Below are 20,650 nucleotides of genomic sequence, written 5' to 3'. Positions count from 1 at the left end.
GTGGCCGCTGCCAGGCGCCAGCAGCTCCTCGCCGAGGTGCACTCGCGCTCCGGGCTCCGGGCGCGCCGGGTCCGCTCCGCCGCTGCCGCCCGCCGCCCGCGCCCCCGGCGCGCTCCGCGTCCCCCGAGCCGCGCCCCCCGCCCGGGGGGGCCATGGGCCCGCGCCGCGTCCACCGCCGCCGATCGCAGGCGCCCGAGCCCCGGGGCGCGGCGGGCAGCGGCCACTGACGCGGGGCGCCGGCTGCCAACTTCGCGCGCGGAGCTCCCCGGCGGCGCGGTCCCGGCGGCGCGGGCGGCATGAAGACGAGCCGCCGCGGCCGAGCGCTCCTGGCCGTGGCCCTGAACCTGCTGGCGCTGCTCTTCGCCACCACCGCCTTCCTCACCACGCACTGGTGCCAGGGCACGCAGCGGGTGCCCAAGCCCGGCTGCGGCCAGGGCGGGAGCGCCAACTGCCCCAACTCGGGCGCCAACGCCACGGCCAACGGCACCGCCGCCCCCGCCGCCGGGAGCGGCCCCCCTGGCGGCGCGCTCTACAGCTGGGAGACGGGCGACGACCGCTTCCTCCTGAGGCGTTTCCACACCGGCATCTGGTACTCGTGCGAGGAGCAGCTCGGCGGGCCCGGTGAGTGCGCGGCGCCGGCTGCGGCTCCGGGCGGGCGAGGGGCCCCGCGGCCGGCCGCACGGACCCCGCGCCCCGCAGGGCTGGCCGAGCGCTCGGCGGGGACGCGCCTTTGCGCGGCCGGGGGCCGGGGCCGGCACGGGACGCCCCGCCGGTGAAGGCTGGGGCCGGCTCCTGCGACGCCGGGCGGCTCTGGGGACGTTGCCGCCCCGGGAGGCGCGTCTCCCCGACACCCACCCCAGCTCGGGTCGGAGGGGCGCGCGTTCCTTCCCGGCTTGAACTCGTCTCCGCGCTCCCCACCGCCCTGTCCACCCGCTCCCGACGCCCCACACCGCCCCGTCGCGCCCCTGGGGGGGTGGCGGTGCAGGGGGCTTGGCGGAGGGCTCCCTCCCATCGCAGATCCGCGGGGCCAGGAACTCGGGGGTCGTTCTCCTACCCCCACCTCCCGCTCCACTCAGCCTCCCAGACGGGCTTGGGAAGCACCGGAGTGGGGACTGGGGGAGTCCCGTGGGTTCCCGGGAAGCTGCACGCACCCTGAAGCCAGGGAACCCTTGGTATCCTGTCCCCCTCCTGGAATAGGATGTGGCCAGAGGGACACCAAGGCAGGCGGGAAGATGGGACAGCTGGCACACTCGGCTTTGGGAGTCTGGGAGGACTTGGCTCAGCAGGGGGCTCTTGGGAACTGGGGAGGGGGCTTGGTTCTCCGGAGGCAGGTCTGTGTCCCTTCCTCTGTCCTCCGGAGGCAGCCAGGGCTGCAGGGAGTGTCCCCAAGGCAGGCCTATGGTAGGGCTCAGGGGACAGCTGCCTGATGGGGTTTGGTGGATAGTGGTGGTGCTGGCCCCACAGGACCCAGTGCCGCTGACATGGTGTGGCTCCAGGTTGTGTGTGGGACCCTCCGTGTGAGTGGACCTCTGCCCCAAGGTTGAACCTCCTCCACGCATGTAGACCTCTTCAAATGGACTTGGCACGTGTGGCTCCAGGGTGATGGCAGTGGACATCAACAGACAGAACCAGCCATTCGCTTACTTGGCTGAGGCAGGGTCCTCTGGAGACAAGACCCACGTCCCACCCACTTTCGAGGCAAGGTCTCAGGCTATTCTCATCCTTGCTTCTATGTCACCACTCCGGCCACCTTCTGAAATTCCCTGGGGCCTACCTGCCTTTGGTCCCTAACATATTGTCCCCCTCCCCAGGATGTCCCTCTGTGAGGGTCTCCCTGGGAGGTCTGGCTGTCTCCCTGACTTCTCGACTTCTGGGGAGTGTCACGCCTTCAGTAAATAGTTGCAACATAAACATGTTAATTTGCAATATGGGGACGTTGGACGGGGCCTTGGGATGACAGGCCAGTGGTTTCTTGGGGTGCTGTGTTGTCCCCTGTCTTGCTTCTGGGGCTGTCTGTCTGAACTTTTCTGGGACTTCACCTGGTATGTGCTGGCCCCTTGTCAAAGACATGATGCGTTTGAGGAGGGTCCTGCCTTGACCAGTTTCACCCCATCAATTCATTTCTGGGGTGCATTCAGGACACGAGTAGTCACTGTGGGGTGTCACAACACTAACAGGAGAAATCAGCCTCAAAGCCATCTTGGCTCACTCCCTGCTCTACCAGCCCGGCCCTCACCTGCCCCACGGAGGCCTCATACACCGGGCCCCGAGGTCCCTCTGCACCCTTTGGAGCTGAGGTCCCCGTAATTCTTTCTCCAAGTTCAAGAATATGTTTCTGAGCTTCAGGAGACCTTCCCTGGGGACATGTGGCCTGTGCCTCTGGCCAGGTTTCTGCTCTGCGTGGAGACCAGCCTTCTCCCTGCGCACACACTTGGAAACACAGACTGTGTCTTGTCTGTGGCGGTCCCAAGGGTCCTGTCCCTGCCCCCCACCGGCCAGCTGGAGCCTGTGAATTATTGCCAGTCTCTCCTGACCACTCCCTGAAGGTCACAGTCCTGATTCTTGCTGCCATTTCTCCGTAGCTCACGCGGGCTCCACTCGGGATGTTCAAACCTGTGTACGGCCCTTAAAAAAAAAGTGTCAGTTGAAAATATTGAAGAACAATGTTGGGGAGCGGTTATGGAACCCTCTGCGCACCCCAGGCCTCGTGGGGACATCTCCCCTGCAGTCTTACTAAAATCCCGGCCACCACCCACCTCAGGGGCAGGCAGGTGAGAGACTTGGGACTCAGGGGCTTCTGGCAAGGGGTCCTGTATCTTCTTTCCAGGGGCAGAAAGAACCCAGAGGGAGGTGACGTGGGAAGAGAGTGGGGCTGGTCTTGCCTTTGCTGGTGAGAAATCGGGGCGGCCTGAGCCCAGGCCGGTGGTTTCTGCTGCTGACCCCGCAGCTCCTAGACGCTCCTCCACCTCTGGGCCTGAAAGGGTGTCGCAAGTACCTGGCCTCAAACTTTCGTTGCCATGACAACCTGTCTTCTGGGTTCTGTGACCATTTCATTTTATTTTTTCTCCAAGAGGAAAAGCCATCCCAACGTCACCCGATAAAGCCCCTGCCCTCTGCTTCCTCCCCCCAGGTCCCCCCAGGTCCCCCCCACAACAGCGGGGACCACTTCCTCCCGCCCTCCTGGAAGCCTCCGGCAGAGCTGTGTCCCTCTCTGGGTTCCACCCAATGCAGAGACGCCCCGGCCGCAGGTCCAGCCTCTCGGTGGGTGACAAGCAGCCGCTCCAGGGCTTGCTGGGCCACTTCTCTGTGTCTCATTTGTCCCCACCGAGGTCACTCCCGCCCCCCCCCAGGGCGGCCCCCCTGCTACGCCCCCTTCCCACACCCCAAGCGGCAGCCTTGGCAGAGGAGGCCGCGTCCTGAACAGACCCACTGTCGCAGCCGGGCACAAAGGAGCCCTTTCTCCTCCGTGTCCCCGCCCAGGTGGGGGGTGGCCAGGCCTCTGCAGAGTCGCCCCCAGGCCTCCCGGGAGGGCGAGGATGAAGTCCAGGGGCGGAGACGGGGCGTGTGGGGGCGCTGAGGGAGGCCTGGAGGGAGGACGAGGGGGACGTCTGGGACCCCAGGTGTCCTGCTCAGAGAGACCCCACCCAGGGCCTGGAGACCAGGGAAAGGGCAGGTGTGGGGTCTGACTCTGGAGCCCCTCCCCCTGGGGGATGGGTGGGTGAGTGTCCCCCAGGGGACTTCCCCTGTGGATAGTGCCAGCGGCTCACCCGCCACCCGTGCCCTAGCCCCAGTCACCGGCATCTCTCCCCTGGACCCCGCAGAGGCCTCCCCTGGACCCCGCAGTGCCCCGTCCCTGCTCCGGGTGGATCCTCGCCTGGCACCAGAGGCCCCCAGAGCCTCCCCTGTGCCCAGCGTCCTCCCGGGGTCCTCCCTCCCACCCAGAGCCCGAGCCAAGGCCCCGTCTGCACTCCTCTCCCGCTGCCCCCAGGGTCTCTGTGCTCCTGCACCACCGGCCTCCCCCGCACTGGCCTCAGGGCCTTTGCACCGGGCTGTTCCCACTGCTCTTCCCCCAGATCCACCCGAGACCATTTCCTGGAACTTTAAAAGATCTGGGCTCAGCCTGATTCAGAATGAACCCTGCCCCCCATGTGTCCTGCTTAAGTTTCCTCCTGGCACTTCCTGTCCCTGACCTGGTACCCAGGTCACTCCTCTGTGTTGTCCACCAGCTCCACGAAGGTGGGGAGTGATTTTTATGGGCATTGTTTGCTTAGAACACTGGCACATAGTAGGTGCTCAATGATCTTTATGGATGAGGATTAGCTGTCTTCACCGTTGCCGTTGTCTGTTGGTGGGACATTGGGCAGCCTTCATGTTGGGAGCATCTCATGGGCAAAGACTTGGACTTTGGAAGCTGTTGCCGTGAGCCCTGGACAAGTGTTATTTGCTGTCATTCCGATAGTGGCAGGTGCCATGGTTATTAGCCCCTTTTCCTGCAGAGGAAACAAGGCACAGAGAGGCAAAGCAACTTACCCCAGGTCACACAGCAGGCAAATGGCAAACCTGGTGTGTGTGCCCAGAGGCTGCTGTGCTGCTTGTGCACTGACCCTCAGCCTCCCTGGGCCCCTCCAGCCAGTCCTGCTGGAAGGGCGCTGGGCAGGGACCCACGAGCCTGGGTGCGAGTCTAGATTCTGCTGCCCACTTGCCGGGTGGCTTCTCAGAAGTCCCACTTCTCTCTCTCTCTCTCTTTTTTTTTTTTCTGGACTTTTCTTTCCTCAGGTGTAAAAATGAGTCTTTATTTATTTTTAATTTTTTTTTTCATGGAAGATGAAGATGGCAGAGCACTGTCCTTGTGACCACAGGCTTTGGAGTCAGGCCCCTCTGTGTCTCCACACCACACTCAACTGCTGTGTGGCCCTGGATAGGAGATCACCCTCTCTGGGCCTCAGTTTCCTTGGCTGGGGCATGAGGACAGTGCTGTTTGCCGGGTCTGACAGGAGTGGCCGCTGTCCTGCGGGGGCGTCCGCAGTTTGCCCACCCGCCCCTCCTCACTGCTACCTGCAGGTGCTCAGACCCCGAGATGTGGGTCCTGCAGGACAGGCTGTCGTCCGACGTCTGGCTGCTGGGGATCCTGCCCATGCCTCCCCGAGTCCAGCCGCCTGACTGTGTCCTGCCAGCTCTGCCCACATCTGACCCCAGCACCTCTCCCGGGCCTCTCTGGGCCCCTGCTTCTGCCTTTGGTCTGTTCTCCTCCCACAGCCACGTGGAGTCCTGTTAAACCCGGGCCAGACCACCTCCAGTCCTACTTGGAACCTCTGATGCCGTCGGTCACACCCAGGGTCAAAGCCAAATACCCCCAAGGCCCTGATGACCAGTCCCACCGCCTCTCTGACCTTCCCTCTGCCTTCTCTCCCCACTACTTCCCCTGCCCCAGCCACACCAGCCTCTGCACTAGCCCTTGAACAGGCCGAGATGCTTCTACCTCAGGGCCTTTGCACCTGCCCATCCCTCACCTGGAATTCCCTTCCTTGATTCATGCAAAACCCGTGTCTTCCATCTCAGCCGCCGTGTCCGCTGTGTCCTCCCACAGCCTGTGCCAGCAGCTGGCATTGCCTGGTTGGGAACTTGTGCAGGTGTTTACCTCAGGACAGAGCAGAGACCCAGACCCGGTGGCCCTCAGTAGGTGGCTGAGACTCTGGCCCCAAGGCGTCTCGGGCCCTTCCCTGGAGAGACTGGTGGTAAAGGAAGAGCAGTTTAGGAGGGGGCCACTGAGGGCTGCCTGGAGGCCTGGCTGGGGACAGAGGGACTGGGGCCGAGAGAGCAGGGCACACCCCCCCGGGCTGTGGGGAGCTGCGTTCTGGGGGAGGCGTCCGGGGCTCCAGGGCCCCCGGGTTCTGCCCACCCAACGCTGACCCAAGGCCTGGGCAGGTCCAGGGGTCCCACTGTGGCCTGGTGGGGACAGGGGCTGAAGGCGGGGACGCGGCTCTCAGCTTCCTCATCTGAAAGGCGGGGACGTGCCCTTGGCGGGTTCCCTGCCGGGTTCCCTGGTTGCTCCAGCTGCCCTTGGGGGCCACGAACCGTGTCCAAAAATAGCCCCTCGACTCGGGAAAAGCAGGCGTGAAACTGCGCCCCTTGCGCTCCGGCTGGTGCGGGTGGCCTGGCCCCAGCTGCCCGCGTCCGGCACTTTCAAGCGACTTGGTGGCAGGAGCCAGGTCCCCTCCGGGGGCTGTGGTCTTCCTGGAGGCAGAGGTGGGGCAGGGGCCTTGGCCTGCGTCCCGGCCTCCCGGGGAGGAGGAGATGCCACGTGGTGAGGGGTGACAGAGACCAGGGGGAGGGTGACAGTGTGCTGCGCCCTGGGGAGGGAGGAGGGAGGCCCCTGCAGGGAGACCCTGTGTCCAGGCCCAGCTGGTTGAGGCCCAGGGCAGCTGGTGAGGAGGCCAGGCCTCCAGCCTCCCCTTCCTCCTGTGAGTGGCGGGGGCTGGCAGCCCGCTCTGCCCGCGCCTGCGAGTCGCATGGACTTTGAACAGAGTCATTGAAACACCCAGGGACAGAAAGCCCTGGGCTCTGGTTTTCATCCACCCAAAGTGGAAGGGGCCCGGCGACGGCCACCCCCAGCCCAGGCTCTCCGCGCCCTGCAGAGGGAGGAGGGAGAGGAGGCGGGCGGCTCTGTCCCTCCTCCATCCGCTAAGCTGCCATCAGCCCAGCTCCTGTCCCTCCTGCCTGGACGGGGCAGTCCCCCTGGGCCCCAGCACAGAGGTCTTCTGGGTGGTCTCCAAGGAAGCAGAGGTCAGACCCTCCCTAGAGCGTGCTGGCCAGGGCAGGGGCCCCAGGCGCAGGCCACGGGGTGTCCACTCAGCAGGGCCCACATTCCTCTCACCAGGTGTCTGCAGTCCGGCCAGGGCTGTGACAGCTGTGACAGCTGTGACAGCCTGCGGGTCCCTCCCAGCACTGGTTTTCTGCTCACGGGCTCCTGGCAGGTCAGCTGGGCTCTGCATCCTGCTGTCCTCCCTGTGGACTCAGCACAGGGGGGTCCACCCGGGGTTTCCTTGGCAGTCGGGGCAGGAGAGGGGCTGAGCTCTTGCCCATGTGTGGCACGTGTCATTCTGGGGACACGTCACTGGTCAGAGCAAACCACCGGCCACGTCCTGCTGTCTCCTGGGGCTGGAGGTTGGCGGCCCTACTGTCCGCCCAGACAGCAGAGAGCTGGGAAGGGTGGTGGACACATGGGGAGCCCTCAGCCCCATCCTGCCCCCCTCCTGCCCCGTCTCAGCAGGTCTCTGCAGGAAAAGGCCTTTCTGACCACTGGTGAGTCCGCTGGACAGGCTGCCCCGGGAGTCCCGCAGAGAGAGTGGCCTGGCTTGGAGTCTCTGAGGTCTGTCCTGGGACCTCCCGTCCTAGGCTCTGACGGGTGACGTTCCAGTTCTCTCCTTTCTTCAGTCCACACAGGGGACAGCGTGGCTCCTCCAGGGCCCTCCCTTGCCCCTCCACTCTCCTTTTTAAGGCATTGGTAATTGTGTATTTACTAATTGTTTACCCTGGTTTTCTTTGGGCCCACTTTCCTGAGGTTTGTCATTAGTAACATTCTCAAGTTTTGAGGTCAAGGACTCGGTTTCTGTAGTACAAAACGAGGGATCCATTCAGTGCTATGAATTTGCCTCTGGGTACGGCTTTGGCCACATCCTCTGGGTTTTAACAGGCAGGACCTTCTCTGACACGACTTTCTAAAGATTCTGCAAAGGCAAGTTGTGGAATTTTGGTTTTGTCATTTCGTGGGTCCAAGGAGGATTTAGTAGAGCATTTAAAATTTCCCATGGGTGGGAGGGAAAGGGAGGGGGCAGGAGGATTAGCAAGGACGGTGGAATGTGAGGGACATCGTTAAACAAAATCCATGTATGAAGACTTGAATTGGGTGTCAACATACCTTATATACAAACAGAGATGTGAAAAATTGTGGTATATATGTGTATCAAAAATTATAATGCAAAAAAGTACATGTATAAAGGCAAAAATAATCCTCCTGGAGCTTTGTGTTATTGCTTAAATTTTTGCCATTAATTTTAAACTGAATTTGCTGAATGATAAAAAAGGTGATGAGAGTAATTTCTGCTTTATTATTATTTTTTTTTGTAAATATTTTATATAAAAAATCAGAAATGTTCCCTGGGTGTAGCTTAAAGCAGCTTCATCCATAGAATTGCTTAATGACTTTACTTTGCTATTTATCTGTCTTTGCTGTCTTAATCTTCATCAGGCTAGATGAAGTGGGTGACAACCTTGCTCATTAGCAGGGGCTTCTCTCCATTTTAAGTTGCATTTCTCATAGTTTTGGTTTTGATAAACTTCAGTTCTATAATATATATGTATATATCACAAAAAGATTCTTGAGTAAGATTTTCATTGTGGAGCTGTGGGTTTCAGCTTGTGTCAAGATGAAAATGACTGTGTCCCCCGGTGAATGCTTTTTATTTTGAATTCTATTTTTTTTTTATTTTAATATTGCTCTTCCTGCCTTCTTCTGCCCGTGTCCCTTGATAGATCTCCTATGAGCCTTTTTATTTTAACTTTTCTGGGTCTTTTTGCCAGGTGCAGATCTGACGAGAACAGTCGAGTCAGCTTTCTTTCTTTTAGTAAAACCTGAGGGTCTCAACCAAATAATATTTATTTCTGTAACAAATACATTTGGTCTCACTTCTTTCTTGTATTTTTGGTACTGGGGACTGACTGCTGGCGGCCTGGACTGCGGCTCGGATGCTGTAGGTGTGGGTCACCGACTGTGTGCCAGTTCCCTGGCCGGATGCCAGACGGGATGGCAAAGGGGCTGCCAGATTCCTGCCCTCGCGGACTTCCAGTCGGGTGTGTGTGCACGCGTGTGCACCTGTGCGAGTGTGCACCTGTGTGCGTGTGGCCGGGACCTGGGGAAGCAGCCCTCCTCCCTGTGGAGGTGACGTGGGGTGGAGACCTGAAGCAGCTGCGAGCCACCAGAGGAAACGGTGGCCAGGCAGAGGGTTCAGCGCAGGCACATCTTTGCACAGGGAGAAGACCTGGTGGTGGATCTTAAAGTGCTGGTGTGGCCGGGGAGCAGCGGGAGGGAGGGCAGCCAGGGGACGTGGGAGAGGGACAGTGTGGGCCGGGGAGGGGCTCTGTGCCCAACACAGGCGATGCGCCTCTGAGCCCCTCTGGCTTTGGCCCTGGGTGGCCGCGTGGCCGGTGGAGAACACAGGCTTAACCTGTGGCCATGGCCCCTGCTTTCTCATTCGGAAACTCGGAGGTTTCTCCTGTTCGAATTCTTGCAGATTCTCCCTGTGCATCCCCACCACGGAGGGCAGAAATGTCTCCTGGTCACTTACCTATTCCAGCTCGGGTGGAGCCCAGGGCCTCCCACGTGCCAGGCAGGTGCCCTACCACCGAGCTGTGCACCAGGCCGAAATAGTACTTTAAAATCAGCCTGGCGCCTACTTGATTTGTTAGATTCATAACAAATCAAGTGGGAGGTACAGAGGTGTCCCCTCTGTCCCTTGTCCTCTATATGCCCACCCGAGGGGTGCATTTGTTAATGACCCAGATCCACCCTGTAGAATCCCCTAGAACAGTCTCTGCCCTGAATGTCCTCTGCACTCTGCCTGTCCACCCAGCCCCTCCTCTATCCCCAGCAACCAGTGATCTTTTCACTGTACCCATAGTTTGTCTTTCCCAGAGCGTCAGAGATTTGGAATCAAATATGTGTGTAGCTTTCTCAGGTTGGATTTTCTTCCCTGAGCCGTGGGCACTTAAGCTTCCTCCATGTTTTCGTAGCTCATTTCTTTTTCTGCGCTGCATAATATTCCACGGCCTGTGCGTGATGCCATTTATTTACCCACCCACTCACTCCAGGACAACCTTGGCTGCTTCCAAGTTTCGGCAATTACGAACAAAACCTACTATCAACATCTGCGTGCAGGTTTTTGTGTGGACACAAATTTTCAGCTCCTTTGGGTAAACACCAAGAAGTGTGATTTTTGGGCCATGTGATAAGAGTATGTTTGGTTTTGTTAGGAAACTGCCAAACTGTCTTTCACGGTCGCTCTTCACTGTTGGTTCCCACCCGCAGTGACTCAGCCTTCTCGCTTGGCATCCTTGCCAGCGCCTGGTGCGGTTGGGGTCCTGGGTTTACCTTCTCGTTTCTTTCCACGGCTCCTCTTCCCGTCACAGCATCACCGTCCCCAGGCGCTCCGGGGGCACCCCTCGCTGGGTTGGTTTCTGTGCCTGTCATTGGGTGGTCAAGATTTCCGAGTTCCTTCTGCCTCGTCCTGTTGCGTTCCAAGGTGGTTTAGAAGGTTCCTTCTGCAGCCGTTGGCGGGCCAGGGACCCCCAAGGCTCCTCTCAGCTGTGGTGTGCACTGGCTTGGGACCCTCTGTCTGGGGCCGGTGGCCTCTGCGGTGCCACTCCAGGGGCACTCTGGCTTGTTTTTTTGGTACCAGGGGTTGAACCGGGGTGCTTTACCACGGAGCCCCGTCTCCAGCCCTTTTAAAATATTTTATCTAGAGACAGGGCCCCGCTGAGTCGCTGAGGCTGGCTTTGAACTCGCGATCCTCCTGCCTCAGCCTCCCGAGCCGCTGGGGTGACAGTGGGCACCACGGGCGTGGCCCAGCGTGGCTTGGTTTTCTAAGGATGGGCAAGTGGGTCCCTCCACCAAAGCAAGAGAGGGCAGGGGCTCTCCTCCCAGAGCTAGCTCGGAGGACACAGAAAGGAGGAGGCCACCCTCTGCCCCCAGAGCTGGGCTCCTGACTCACGCAAGATACCTCGGCTGTCACAGGGAGGGAAGCGCGGGACCTTCGTGTCGCCTGCGCCCCATGCCCCTCGCCGTGGGGCTGAGTCTGCACTTCCTCATGGGGACATCGTTCCTTGTTCAGGTTGCTCGGTTGTCTCCGGGGCCGACTGTGGTCGTTCTCTCCTTTTTCCTGCATCTTGGGGTGCGGAGGTGCCCCCATCCGGGGTGTCGGGGTGGCCCGTGCCCCTCCCGCCTGGCTTCTGTTGAGCTCTTACTTGACGACCTTCAACTTCCAAGTGCTCCTCCGCCTGTCGGTCTCCGGGCAGCTTTTCTGGATTTACTTTTTATTTTTATTTTATTTTAGGATTGACTTAGGTTTTGCGACTGGCTAGCTCAAGGTGAAGCCCCGCCTCTCACCTCCTAGGGTCTGAGTCTGGAAACCAGGAATCACCTCCCTGTTCCTTGAAGTCGCCTGTGGTTCCTTTCTTAACAGAAACGGTGAATTAAGACTGCAGTCGCCAGCAGGCACTGTCCCCCGCCACCTCTCACCTGGCCAGCCCTCCTTGGCAGTCCAGGGGCTGCTGCTGCACCTGCCGCCACTCCCTGGCTCCCAGGCGAGGAGTGGGCGGAGCCAGGAGAGGAGCCGCCCTGCGTGCTGTAAAGGCACCGCCCCCACCAACCAGTGACGTCATGGTGGGGTGTGTCCAGGGGTGGAGCCCTTGTGTCCTGGGCTGTGTCCAGTGATAAGCCGATCAGCAGAAATTCCTTCTTGGTCTGATGATTGACAGGAGGCCCGAAACCCGGGCGCCTGGGACACCTCCCTGCCTGGTGTCTCTTGGGCACTTTGCTTGAAGGCTGGGTGAACCGGCCAGGCACGCGTCCCTGCTGGACGCCCATCTTGTCGCCGAGGCCCTGTCCTCTGTCGGGGATAGATTCTGAGGACGGGAGCGTGGCCTCGTTCGCTTATTCGTGGTGACCATTAATTAGCTCGGAGTCCACAGTGACATTAACCAGGCGCTTTATCCTGACGGAGCAGCTTGGGCCCAGCGGGTCCCGCAGATCGATGACAATTACCAGCGGCCTTGGTCCTCGGGGGAGGCCGCCATCCCTTGCTCCCAGTGACCTTGACTCATGACCCAAACTAATGGAGCTTCATTTCTCCTGTTCAAGATCTTTTTGGTCTGATTCTTGCTTTTGCTTCTCCATAAGGTCGCAGGGCGCAGGAGGCAGGGTCTCTACGCTGGTGGAGTTTTGGAGGCCGAAAGTGAACCAACCAACACAGAGGGTCTCAGTAGTGAGGGTCCCAGTGAAGGGTGCAGGGTGACCGGGGAGCTGCTCTGGTTTGGGTGGCCAGGGAGGAAGGACTCTCCGGGGGTGACCTTGTTCTAGGACACAGATGTGGAGACAGAAGATGTCAGGAGAGAGAATCACCAGAGGGAATGGCAAGTGCAAAGGCCCTGAGGTGGGAGTGGGAGCCTGAGGGAGGTGTGTCTGGCTGGGAGCCAAGTCATGAGGCATCTGGTCCAGGGAGGGACAGCAGTGTGAGCTGCGGAGATGGTCGTGGGGATCATTTTGCAGGAAAAACAAGGGGCTCGATGAGGCCATTGGAGACGGAGAGCAGGCAGGGATGACCCCTGGGCATTTGCTCTGCAAAACGGGCTGGAGATGCCATTTATGGAGGTGGAGAACAGGGGGGGAAGGGCTTGGGGAGAAGAGTCAGGAATTTTGTTCTCAGACATCGGAATGTGTAGGTGCTCCTGTGGACGGGCCCGCTGGGGACCGAGGACAGGTGTCCGGGCTCAGGCAGGGCTAGCGTTCTGGTGCTGTCTGTCCTGGCTGGGGGGCGCTGTCCTGTGCGCTGTAGGGATTCTAGAGGCTCCGGTACCCAGCCGGATGGCAGCAGCACCCTCCCCTGCTTGGGACCATCAAAAATGTCTCCAGGCGTCACCAAGCGTCTCCTGGGGGGCAGAATCGCTCCTGGTTGAGAACAAGCATGGGACTTTCACAGGGACATTCGCTGCCATCGTAGGAAGGGACGGCACAGGTCAGGGTCAGTGCTCCTGACTGATCCCGTTGCTCTTTCCTCCAAATCTATGATCCTCCGAGTCCTTCCCAACACAGCTGACCGTCACCTGTGATGACGGGGCCTGGCGAGGCTCATTCACTCTCCCTTCCCTGGGGACAGAGAGACAGAACCCCGGACGCTCTTTGTGGCCTTTGCAGTCAGACCCTGGACAGCGTCTTTCACCGCCTGGGCCTTGGGTCCCCTATGTAAGTGGAGGCCATCTGAGCTGCTTTCTGGGGACGGGCAGAGCCCTTAAGCGGGAGGACCAGCGGGGTCACCTGGGCAACTCAGTTGGAGTTTCTGGAGGCCGCAGAGCGTTAGAGAAATGTGCAGCAGAACCAGCGGAACCATCTCGCGGGGCACTGTGAAGGTGAACCCGTAAATAATTAGGAAATATTTGGCGGTTGTAAAGTGCCAGGTTTGATCTCAGGAATAAGGAACAAGGAGGGTTCCCGGGGCGGCCTGGCGGGCGGCTCTCAGGCTGCGGTGGGAGGACGCGTGGCGATGCTCAAGGCTACGGTGATCTGGAAGGATGTTTTGTTCAGGTTCAGCGTAACCATGGAGACAGACTCTCCCCTCCTTCCCGTGGAGCCGATTCCAACTCTTGTGCCAATGTGTACACCGCACCCCCCCTGCCTTCCTCCCGGCTCTGTCTGACGCTGGTGGAGGCAAGAGTCGGGGGGACCCTGGACAGGGGCAGCCTGGTGGGATCTGGGGTCCAGTCTTGCCTTTGCCTTTTAAGTGCAGAGAATGAACCTGGGGCGCTTAACCACTGAGCCACACCCCCAGCCTTGTTTTGTTTTTTATTTTGAGACAAGGTCTTGCTAAGTTTCTGAGGCTGGCCTCAACTTGGGGTCCTCCCGCCTCAGCCTCCTGAGTCCCTGGGATTACAGATGAGGGCCACCGCACCTGGCCCCTTTGTTGTATTTGTGTATTTATAAGGTCCCAGGGAACTGGACCGACCCCTAGTGCACCCTCCTATGGCAGACGGCAGCCTGGGACATTGCTAAGGGCTGTCTGACCTCAGCTTTACTGGTGGGTCACTGCAAGCTACCTGACCACCCACTGGCATGATGGCATCTGTCCATGACCTGCAATGGGGACCTTCTGACCACACGTGGAGGTTCGGGTGCACAGAGATGAGGAGGGGCTGGGGGTGGCCTCACCTGAGGGGGAATAGGTGGGACGGCACCACGTGGCACTCGGGTGTGAAGAGCAAGCAAACAGGACCTGATGGGTGAGTCCAGTCTGTGAGAAGCAGCGGGGCTTGGCCAGTGGTGAGTGGACGGGAGAGCAGTGCCTGGCTCCTTATTATATAACCACATGTTACACGTATTATTGTCACTATTGCTGCTGCTGTTGCTGTTATCCTTTTACTTCTCTATCTTTTAGCTTTGGGTGGACACAATATCTATTTACTTTTATGTGGTGCTGAGGGTGGACCCAGGGCCCACACATACCCGTCGAGTGCGCGACCACTTGAGCCCCAGCCCCCGCCCCAACTGTTATCTTTTAAATCAACAATGAAAAGTGATTCCCCCAAACCAGAATGTGACCTTGGGTTACATCAATAGAAACACTGAGGGGAGCAGAGGGAGGTGACGATTCCTCCTGTGGCCACAGGAAGGGCACCTCAGAAGCATTTGGGGTCCGTTCTGGGCGGATGTTCTGGGGAGGAGCCCGGGGGCGTGTCGTGGGGAGACTGAGGCTGTGTCTGCTCGTCCGCTGGGGGCTCCTGGTTCTGGGAACGGAGAGCTACAAAGACAAGTTCTGCCCCGGGGAGTGCGGCCCCTCTGTCCCCAGACATGTGGCTCTTGCGCTCGTGCAGGGTGTAGTATGGGGGAGCCACGGAAAGAAGCGTCTGGAAGGAGAGTGGGAGGGCTCTGGGGCACCTGGGAGCTGTCTTGAAAGGTGCCCAGGGCTTCCGAGGGGACCAGGGTCCTGGCTTGTCCATGAGCCCAGGGCCGCCATCAGGGGAGATGCTGATGGGGCGACCGATGGGAGGGCGTCCAGCCAGAGCTGGGCCACCTGGCCACTGCTGCGGTGGCTCCCCATCAGTCACACTGAAGCAGGGTTTGCCGACTCGGGTCTGGAAATTCCAGGAAGTCCCCGTGGAGGAGGGGACAGAGAGGGACATGGGAAGCGGCCCATGCAGGGGACGATCCTGAGCAATCCCCAGGGCAAGGACACCCGGTGAGGGACCTGGGACACTGCCAGGAGCAGGCCTTGGGGTCATCACTGCCCCCAACGGGACAGGGACCAGGAAACTCCAACAGGGGTCACAGCAGCGCTCAGCAAGAAACCTGGGGCATTTTGGGGACTGGCAAGTGCCAGGTGCACATGGGTGACTTTGGGAGGTGACAGTTTCCTGACACAGGGTCACACAGCCGTGTCTGCCCGGATGATCCCGCCATAGGGCACAGGCTGGGTGTGGAGGGGGCTCAGGGGCTCCTACAGCCTTCTGCTGCCCACTGGAGAGATGACGTCACCCCAGGCCTCGCCGTCCACGGCGGCTCGGGGAGCGGTGGGTGGCCGTGGAGGAGGGGACTTTTTCAAGCTGCTGCTCCTTCCCTGGGCCACCCACGGGCCTCTCCCGGGCTGATTCCAAACAGGGCGCCCACTCGGGTGCTGGGCTCGGCCGATGAGCCGGCTTTGCTGACCTGGGCGAGTCCCGCAGGGTGAACCATGTTTCCAGGGCAGGGTGGCCCGGTGGCCTGCAGGGGGCCCAGGAGTCCAGGAGACTGGGTCCTTCCCAGACTGTGAGACCTCAGCCAGCGCGTTCCCGGGGTGGGGACGCCACACTTGCCCTCGGGCAGGCGGGAGCTGACCTCGTCCCCTCGAAGACTCTAAGACTAAAGCCATCGAGGACCCAGCTGCCGCGGGCCACCACCCCCGCTGGTGATCGGGCTGCCACCATGCAGTGTCGTAAGGAGCAAAGTGACTCCCAACGTCATGTCCATGGGACGTGGGCCATCAGAGTCCCCTTGGGGCGCACTCTGGCCACCAGCTTGGAGGAGGAGATGGCAGCCAGCAATGGCCACCAGTGGTGTCCCCGGGGAGCGAGCTCCTGGGGCTCCTGTGGGGAAGGATGGTGGCTACTGAACTTTGGAAAGACCCTGGAAGAGCGTCCAGGACGTGGGCGGAAGACACGGGGCTGTGGTCAGTGTGGCCGCTGGGAGGAGGGTTCATCTCCTGCTGGGCCGTCCCCGCCACCTCCTGGAACGAAGCCTGGTGGGGGCCACCCAGCTGAGGTCGCCCCAAGTCCCAGCCTCGGCCCCTGGGCTGTCTTTGTGGCCAGGCCAGGTCCTGTGGACAGCGCTGCCAGCCCCAGTCTCTGGTCTGCAGGAGGGCGGGCGCTCACCCTCACCTTCGGTGGGTCTCCAGCGACTTCCTACTTCCCAGCTCTTTTCTTCCCTGAGTGTCCCCTCGGTGTCTCCCACTGGTCACCATCAGCAGTTCTCCACGCCCCTGTTACGGACAGCTTCCCGCCACTCCGCCCTGTTCATAAGGCCGTCGCTGTGTCCTGTGTCGCTGGGCATTTAGTTTGGGTTTCTGTGTAGCCGATACCACAGGATTATCTTCTTCCTTCTCCTTCTTCTTGGTACTGGGGACGGAACCCGGGGCACCGAGCCACTGAGCCACGTCCCCGTCCTTTTAATTTTGAAACAGGGTCTCGTTGCAATCCTCCTGCCTCAGCCTCCCAAGCTGTTGGGATTACAGGCCTGTGCCACCACACGCAGCCCGTGATGATGTTTTTCTTGAAGAGACCATTTTTTGGTGATTGGTGATTATTTCCTTAGGACAGTTTTCCAGGGTGCTCTTCCATCTCTCTTTCCCCCTCTCTCCTCCCCTTCCTCTCTCCTCCTTTTCTTATTTTATTTGATTTAGTTAAATTTTTTGGAAGGATACTGTATGAATATGATTTAATGTTCAAAGGCACAAAAGAACGCACAGCACAGTCCCCATATTCCAGCTACCTGCTTCCTCTCCCAGGAGTGACCCCGGGCAGTATTTTTTTTTCAAGTCTACATCTGCATCCAATTTAAAAAGCAAATGATGGCTCTCTCTGCTCACTGTTCTGCTCTTATGGGTGTAAATGGGGAACAGATGTCCTTCACTTGAGAAGAGCAAAGAGGAGTTGACTCTTGAGTTACATAAAGGATGGTAAAAGTGGGAGTAGAGTGTCACAGGAAGAAGGGGCAGCAAGTGCAAAGGCCCTGGGGTAGGAATCAATGGGCAGATCTGAAAAGCTCCAAGGAGACCAATGGGGCTGTTGCAGAAACAGAGAAGTCAAACTGCCTGTGAGGGACCTGCTTGTGCCGAGTACTGTTGGCTGACATAAAAGTTGGACTTTCCTTCAAAGACTAAAAGGGATGCCTTTGAGGACTTATAAGCAGGGAGCTGATAGGGTGTGATTTGTATTTAACAAAAGAATGTTTCAACTGATGCTTGGAGAATATTGGACAGAGGCAGAAACAGGTTTAACAAATGGTGTGTGTGTGGGGGGAGGGGGTGGGAAGAGAGGCTGGTGCCCTGCCTCCAGGGCAGAGCGAGGGAACCGGAAGGACTCAGGATGTGGTTTGGAGATAGAACCAACAGGAGCTGCTGGCAGTTGGATGGTGTGAAGGAGAAAGACCCCCGAGGACCCCTCCTGGGTTTTTGGCCTGAACAAATGTTTGTGTCCATTGCTGAGAAGGCTGAGGTGGAACCAGTTTTTTTTTTTGCTTGGTAACATAGTGTGAGGGGAGGCGTCTTGAATTTGGACCTTGTTATGTCTGGTAATATGCGTGTCATAGACAAGTGGACGCGAAAGTACACCCCAGGGACCAGAGATGTGATCCAAGCTGGAAATACCAACATAGAAACCATCGGGCCGAGATGACCCAGGCAGCACCCACTACATCAACTGGTGTGTTTGTTTCACCCTAACTATACCAGATCCGTGTGTTATCACTCATTTTTTTTCTTCTTAATTTTCTAATTTTTGAAAGCAAAGACAATCTGTAGAAAATTTAAAGGAACGGTGGGGCTGCTTGTATTTGGATTCTGGAGACGTCCACGCTTGTTTTAGTGGCTTTACCTCATCTGAGGTGAGAATCAAAGTCTGACGGACGGGAAAATTAAGAAAAAAAAAAATCCTTTCTGGTTTTCCTGTCATGTCCGCGCAGCTCCAGCCATTTCTGCCTTGGAAGTCAGAGGTGCTCACTGGAGAGGAACCTTCTGGTAAAGACTTAGAGCTGCCTCTTCTCTTCCATGTCTCCTGAATACCCAAGAGGCGCAGCTGTCTCACAACTTGCTGAGATGAATTCTGTTGCTTTTTTATTATAAGTCCTAACTTTCTCTGCTTTCACGTTGTATCTCTTTCCAGTGGGGCTAAAATTCCTTGTGGAAGAGTCCTGAGCCATGTTCCCTGCCCCCCACCCCACCCCCAGACATCAAGAGTGGAATTAGGAAAGTCCTTCAGAGTGTCTGACTTTGACACTTGGCATGGTGTGTGCACACCCAGGAGGGGGATCTCGTGTCTGTGCTATGTTTCCATCAGGTGGCATCAGCTAATCCAATGTATGAAAGGAGCCATCTGCATGTGAACCTGTCTCTCATCTTGCCCTGGGGAATCTGGAATCTTAAAGTGTGCAGGGAACTGTAGGTCACACCTACAGTCACACCTTTGGTAAATGGACGGCGGGGATGGGTGTGCACTTTGATAACCTAGAAGGGCCTGGAGATTTTGGACATCCTGCTTTGAGCACGTCAGGAGGTGATTGCAAGTAATAGTGTTCATAGGCTCAGTCCTGAATGGTGTGGTTTCCATAACGGGTCAGGCAGAATCCCAGCCCAGCCCACCCCGTCCCTATGGTCCAGAGTTCCAGGCATGGGTGTTGGAACCCAAAAATGAATTAGGAAACTTGTTTGCTTGTAAGTGACCAGCTTAGGCACCAAGGTGAATTTCTGCTGGCTCAATGAGGAAGAAGTAGTGTGGCTTCAGGCTCAGCTGGATCCAGCTACTCAGATGATGTCAAGAGTTCAGTCTCAACTTTCTTTTGTCACTTTTCCTGTTCTGGTTTTTTTCTTCTTTCCTCTGCCTCTTTCAGAGTTCTGCATCTTTGTTGGTTTTCTTTCTCTCTCCAGCATCCTTCTTCATGTGCTATCCCCAACAGCTCTGTGTATCTCCCTATTCGGCCCCAGGAGGATTCGGATCATCCGGGTTCCTCAGGAGGGAGGCGGCCCTCGGCCCGGCTGGTCCTCTGCGGCCCTCTGGAGCTGGGGGGGGGGGTAGCCTCCCGCAGAGATGCGGTGCTGCCACCAGAGGAGCAGGGCCCGGTGCGCCACAGTTCAGCCGCTCCTTCCTTCAGATGCTGCTTCAGCCGCTGTCCTTACGGACGGCCCCATCAGCCCTCCTGGGGAGGGAATTCCCTCTTCCGCTTCCTCCTGAGTTGTTCTGTGATGCTTCCACCGTCTCTTCCCCATGACCTGCCATTGACTCTCCACGCCTGTTCTGTGCCTCCACAGCTCACGGAGAAGCAGAAAGCCGCCCCTGTGTCCACTCCGTGTGATTATCCGTGTCAGTGTATACACGGCCTGCGGCAGAAGGGGCCCCAGAATATGGCGGACCTGTGCTCTGCATGACTGACTTCCGGGCAGTCCTAGAACATCCGGGTTACTACGCGACTTCCGGTGGTCCCTAGGCCTTCCGGATTATTATAAGACTTCCGGGCGGCCCTAGGCCTTCCTGCTATCAGAGGACTTCTGCGGGAGTCCTAGGCCTTCCGGGTTATCATAACACTTCCGGGCGGGCTCCAGGTCTTCCGGTGACTTCCTCTGCATTCGCGTCCTTCCGGCTTTAACTGGAGGCTGAGCCCTGCTGCCTTGGTAAAGCCTCCCTGGGCCCTGGGAGTCATGAGTGATGCTCTTCCTCTGGGCGCCATCAGGGAGGTTCGCGAGGCTTTGCCAGGCCGCCGCTCCTGGTGGAGGAATCGTTGCCATCTCCGCCTCAGGCCGAGGAGGGCCCGAGAGGCCTGCAGCCGGGTGGACCAGCTCTGAGGCCAAGCCGTCATAGGCAGCCCCGGAGGAAGGCCGTGCAGGTCCCGGTAGCGAGTCCCCCGGAGCCTCAGTTCAGCCCTTGAAAGACCCTTCTGAGAAGGTGGCGCCCGCGGCTCGCGGTGTGACTGTGCAATGGTGGGCTTCCCGGCAGCCCGCACCCCACGGGCACAGCCTTCCTCAGTGCGGCTGCAGGGAGAGCCCATGTCGGAGATCCGGGATCCGGGAGGATGTGGAGAGGGCATCCTGAAGCCATTTTTAGAGCACATTCTTTTTTAAAAAAGTTGAACACACATTGATGGAGCACTATGTCTTTTTTTTTTTTTTTTTTTTTTTTTTTGGTGCCAGGGCTTGAACCCAGGGCGCTTAACCACTGAGCATGTCCTCAGCCCTTTTTAAAAATATTTTCTTTTGGAACGGTCTAGCAAAGTTGCTTAGGGCCTTGCTGAATTGCTGAGGGTGGTCTCGAACTTGGGATCCTCCTGCCTCAGCCTACCAAGTGGCTGCGATTATAGGCCTGCACCACCATGTGATGTTTTGAAACATGTACTGAAGAACAGTCTTGTTTGCAACCCTTCCCCCCGTTCTCTGGCAGATTCTCCCTCAGGGTAGCACAGCCGGTCAGTGCACACACGTTTTTTTGGTTTGAGGCTTCAGAGTAGCTGGCATCCAGTACTGGAGTAAGATTCGGACTCCACTGATGTTGCATGCTAAGCTGCATCTGGATTCTGTCACCCCTCCGCCGTCCGTCCTTCTGTCCATCTACCCAACATCCATCGCTCAGGCACCACACGCCCACCCCC

The 20,650-nt window shown here is 58.5% G+C and overlaps 1 protein-coding gene across 1 annotated transcript in view; it reads left to right on the top strand.

The window, feature by feature from the left end:
* Window positions 1-229: 229 nt before the first annotated feature.
* Gsg1l (GSG1 like) overlaps window positions 230-20,650 on the top strand; it is a 174,370-nt gene continuing 153,949 nt past the window's right edge. Inside the window, exon 1 of the mRNA XM_076840431.2 lies at window positions 230-621. Coding sequence (XP_076696546.1) covers window positions 297-621 — 325 coding nt within the window. The 5' untranslated portion in view covers window positions 230-296. The remainder of the gene's footprint in view (window positions 622-20,650) is intronic.

The sequence above is a fragment of the Callospermophilus lateralis genome, chromosome 19 (genome assembly GCF_048772815.1).
Source record: "Callospermophilus lateralis isolate mCalLat2 chromosome 19, mCalLat2.hap1, whole genome shotgun sequence".
NCBI lineage: Eukaryota > Metazoa > Chordata > Mammalia > Rodentia > Sciuridae > Callospermophilus > Callospermophilus lateralis.
This window is presented reverse-complemented; position numbering and strand designations above follow the sequence as displayed.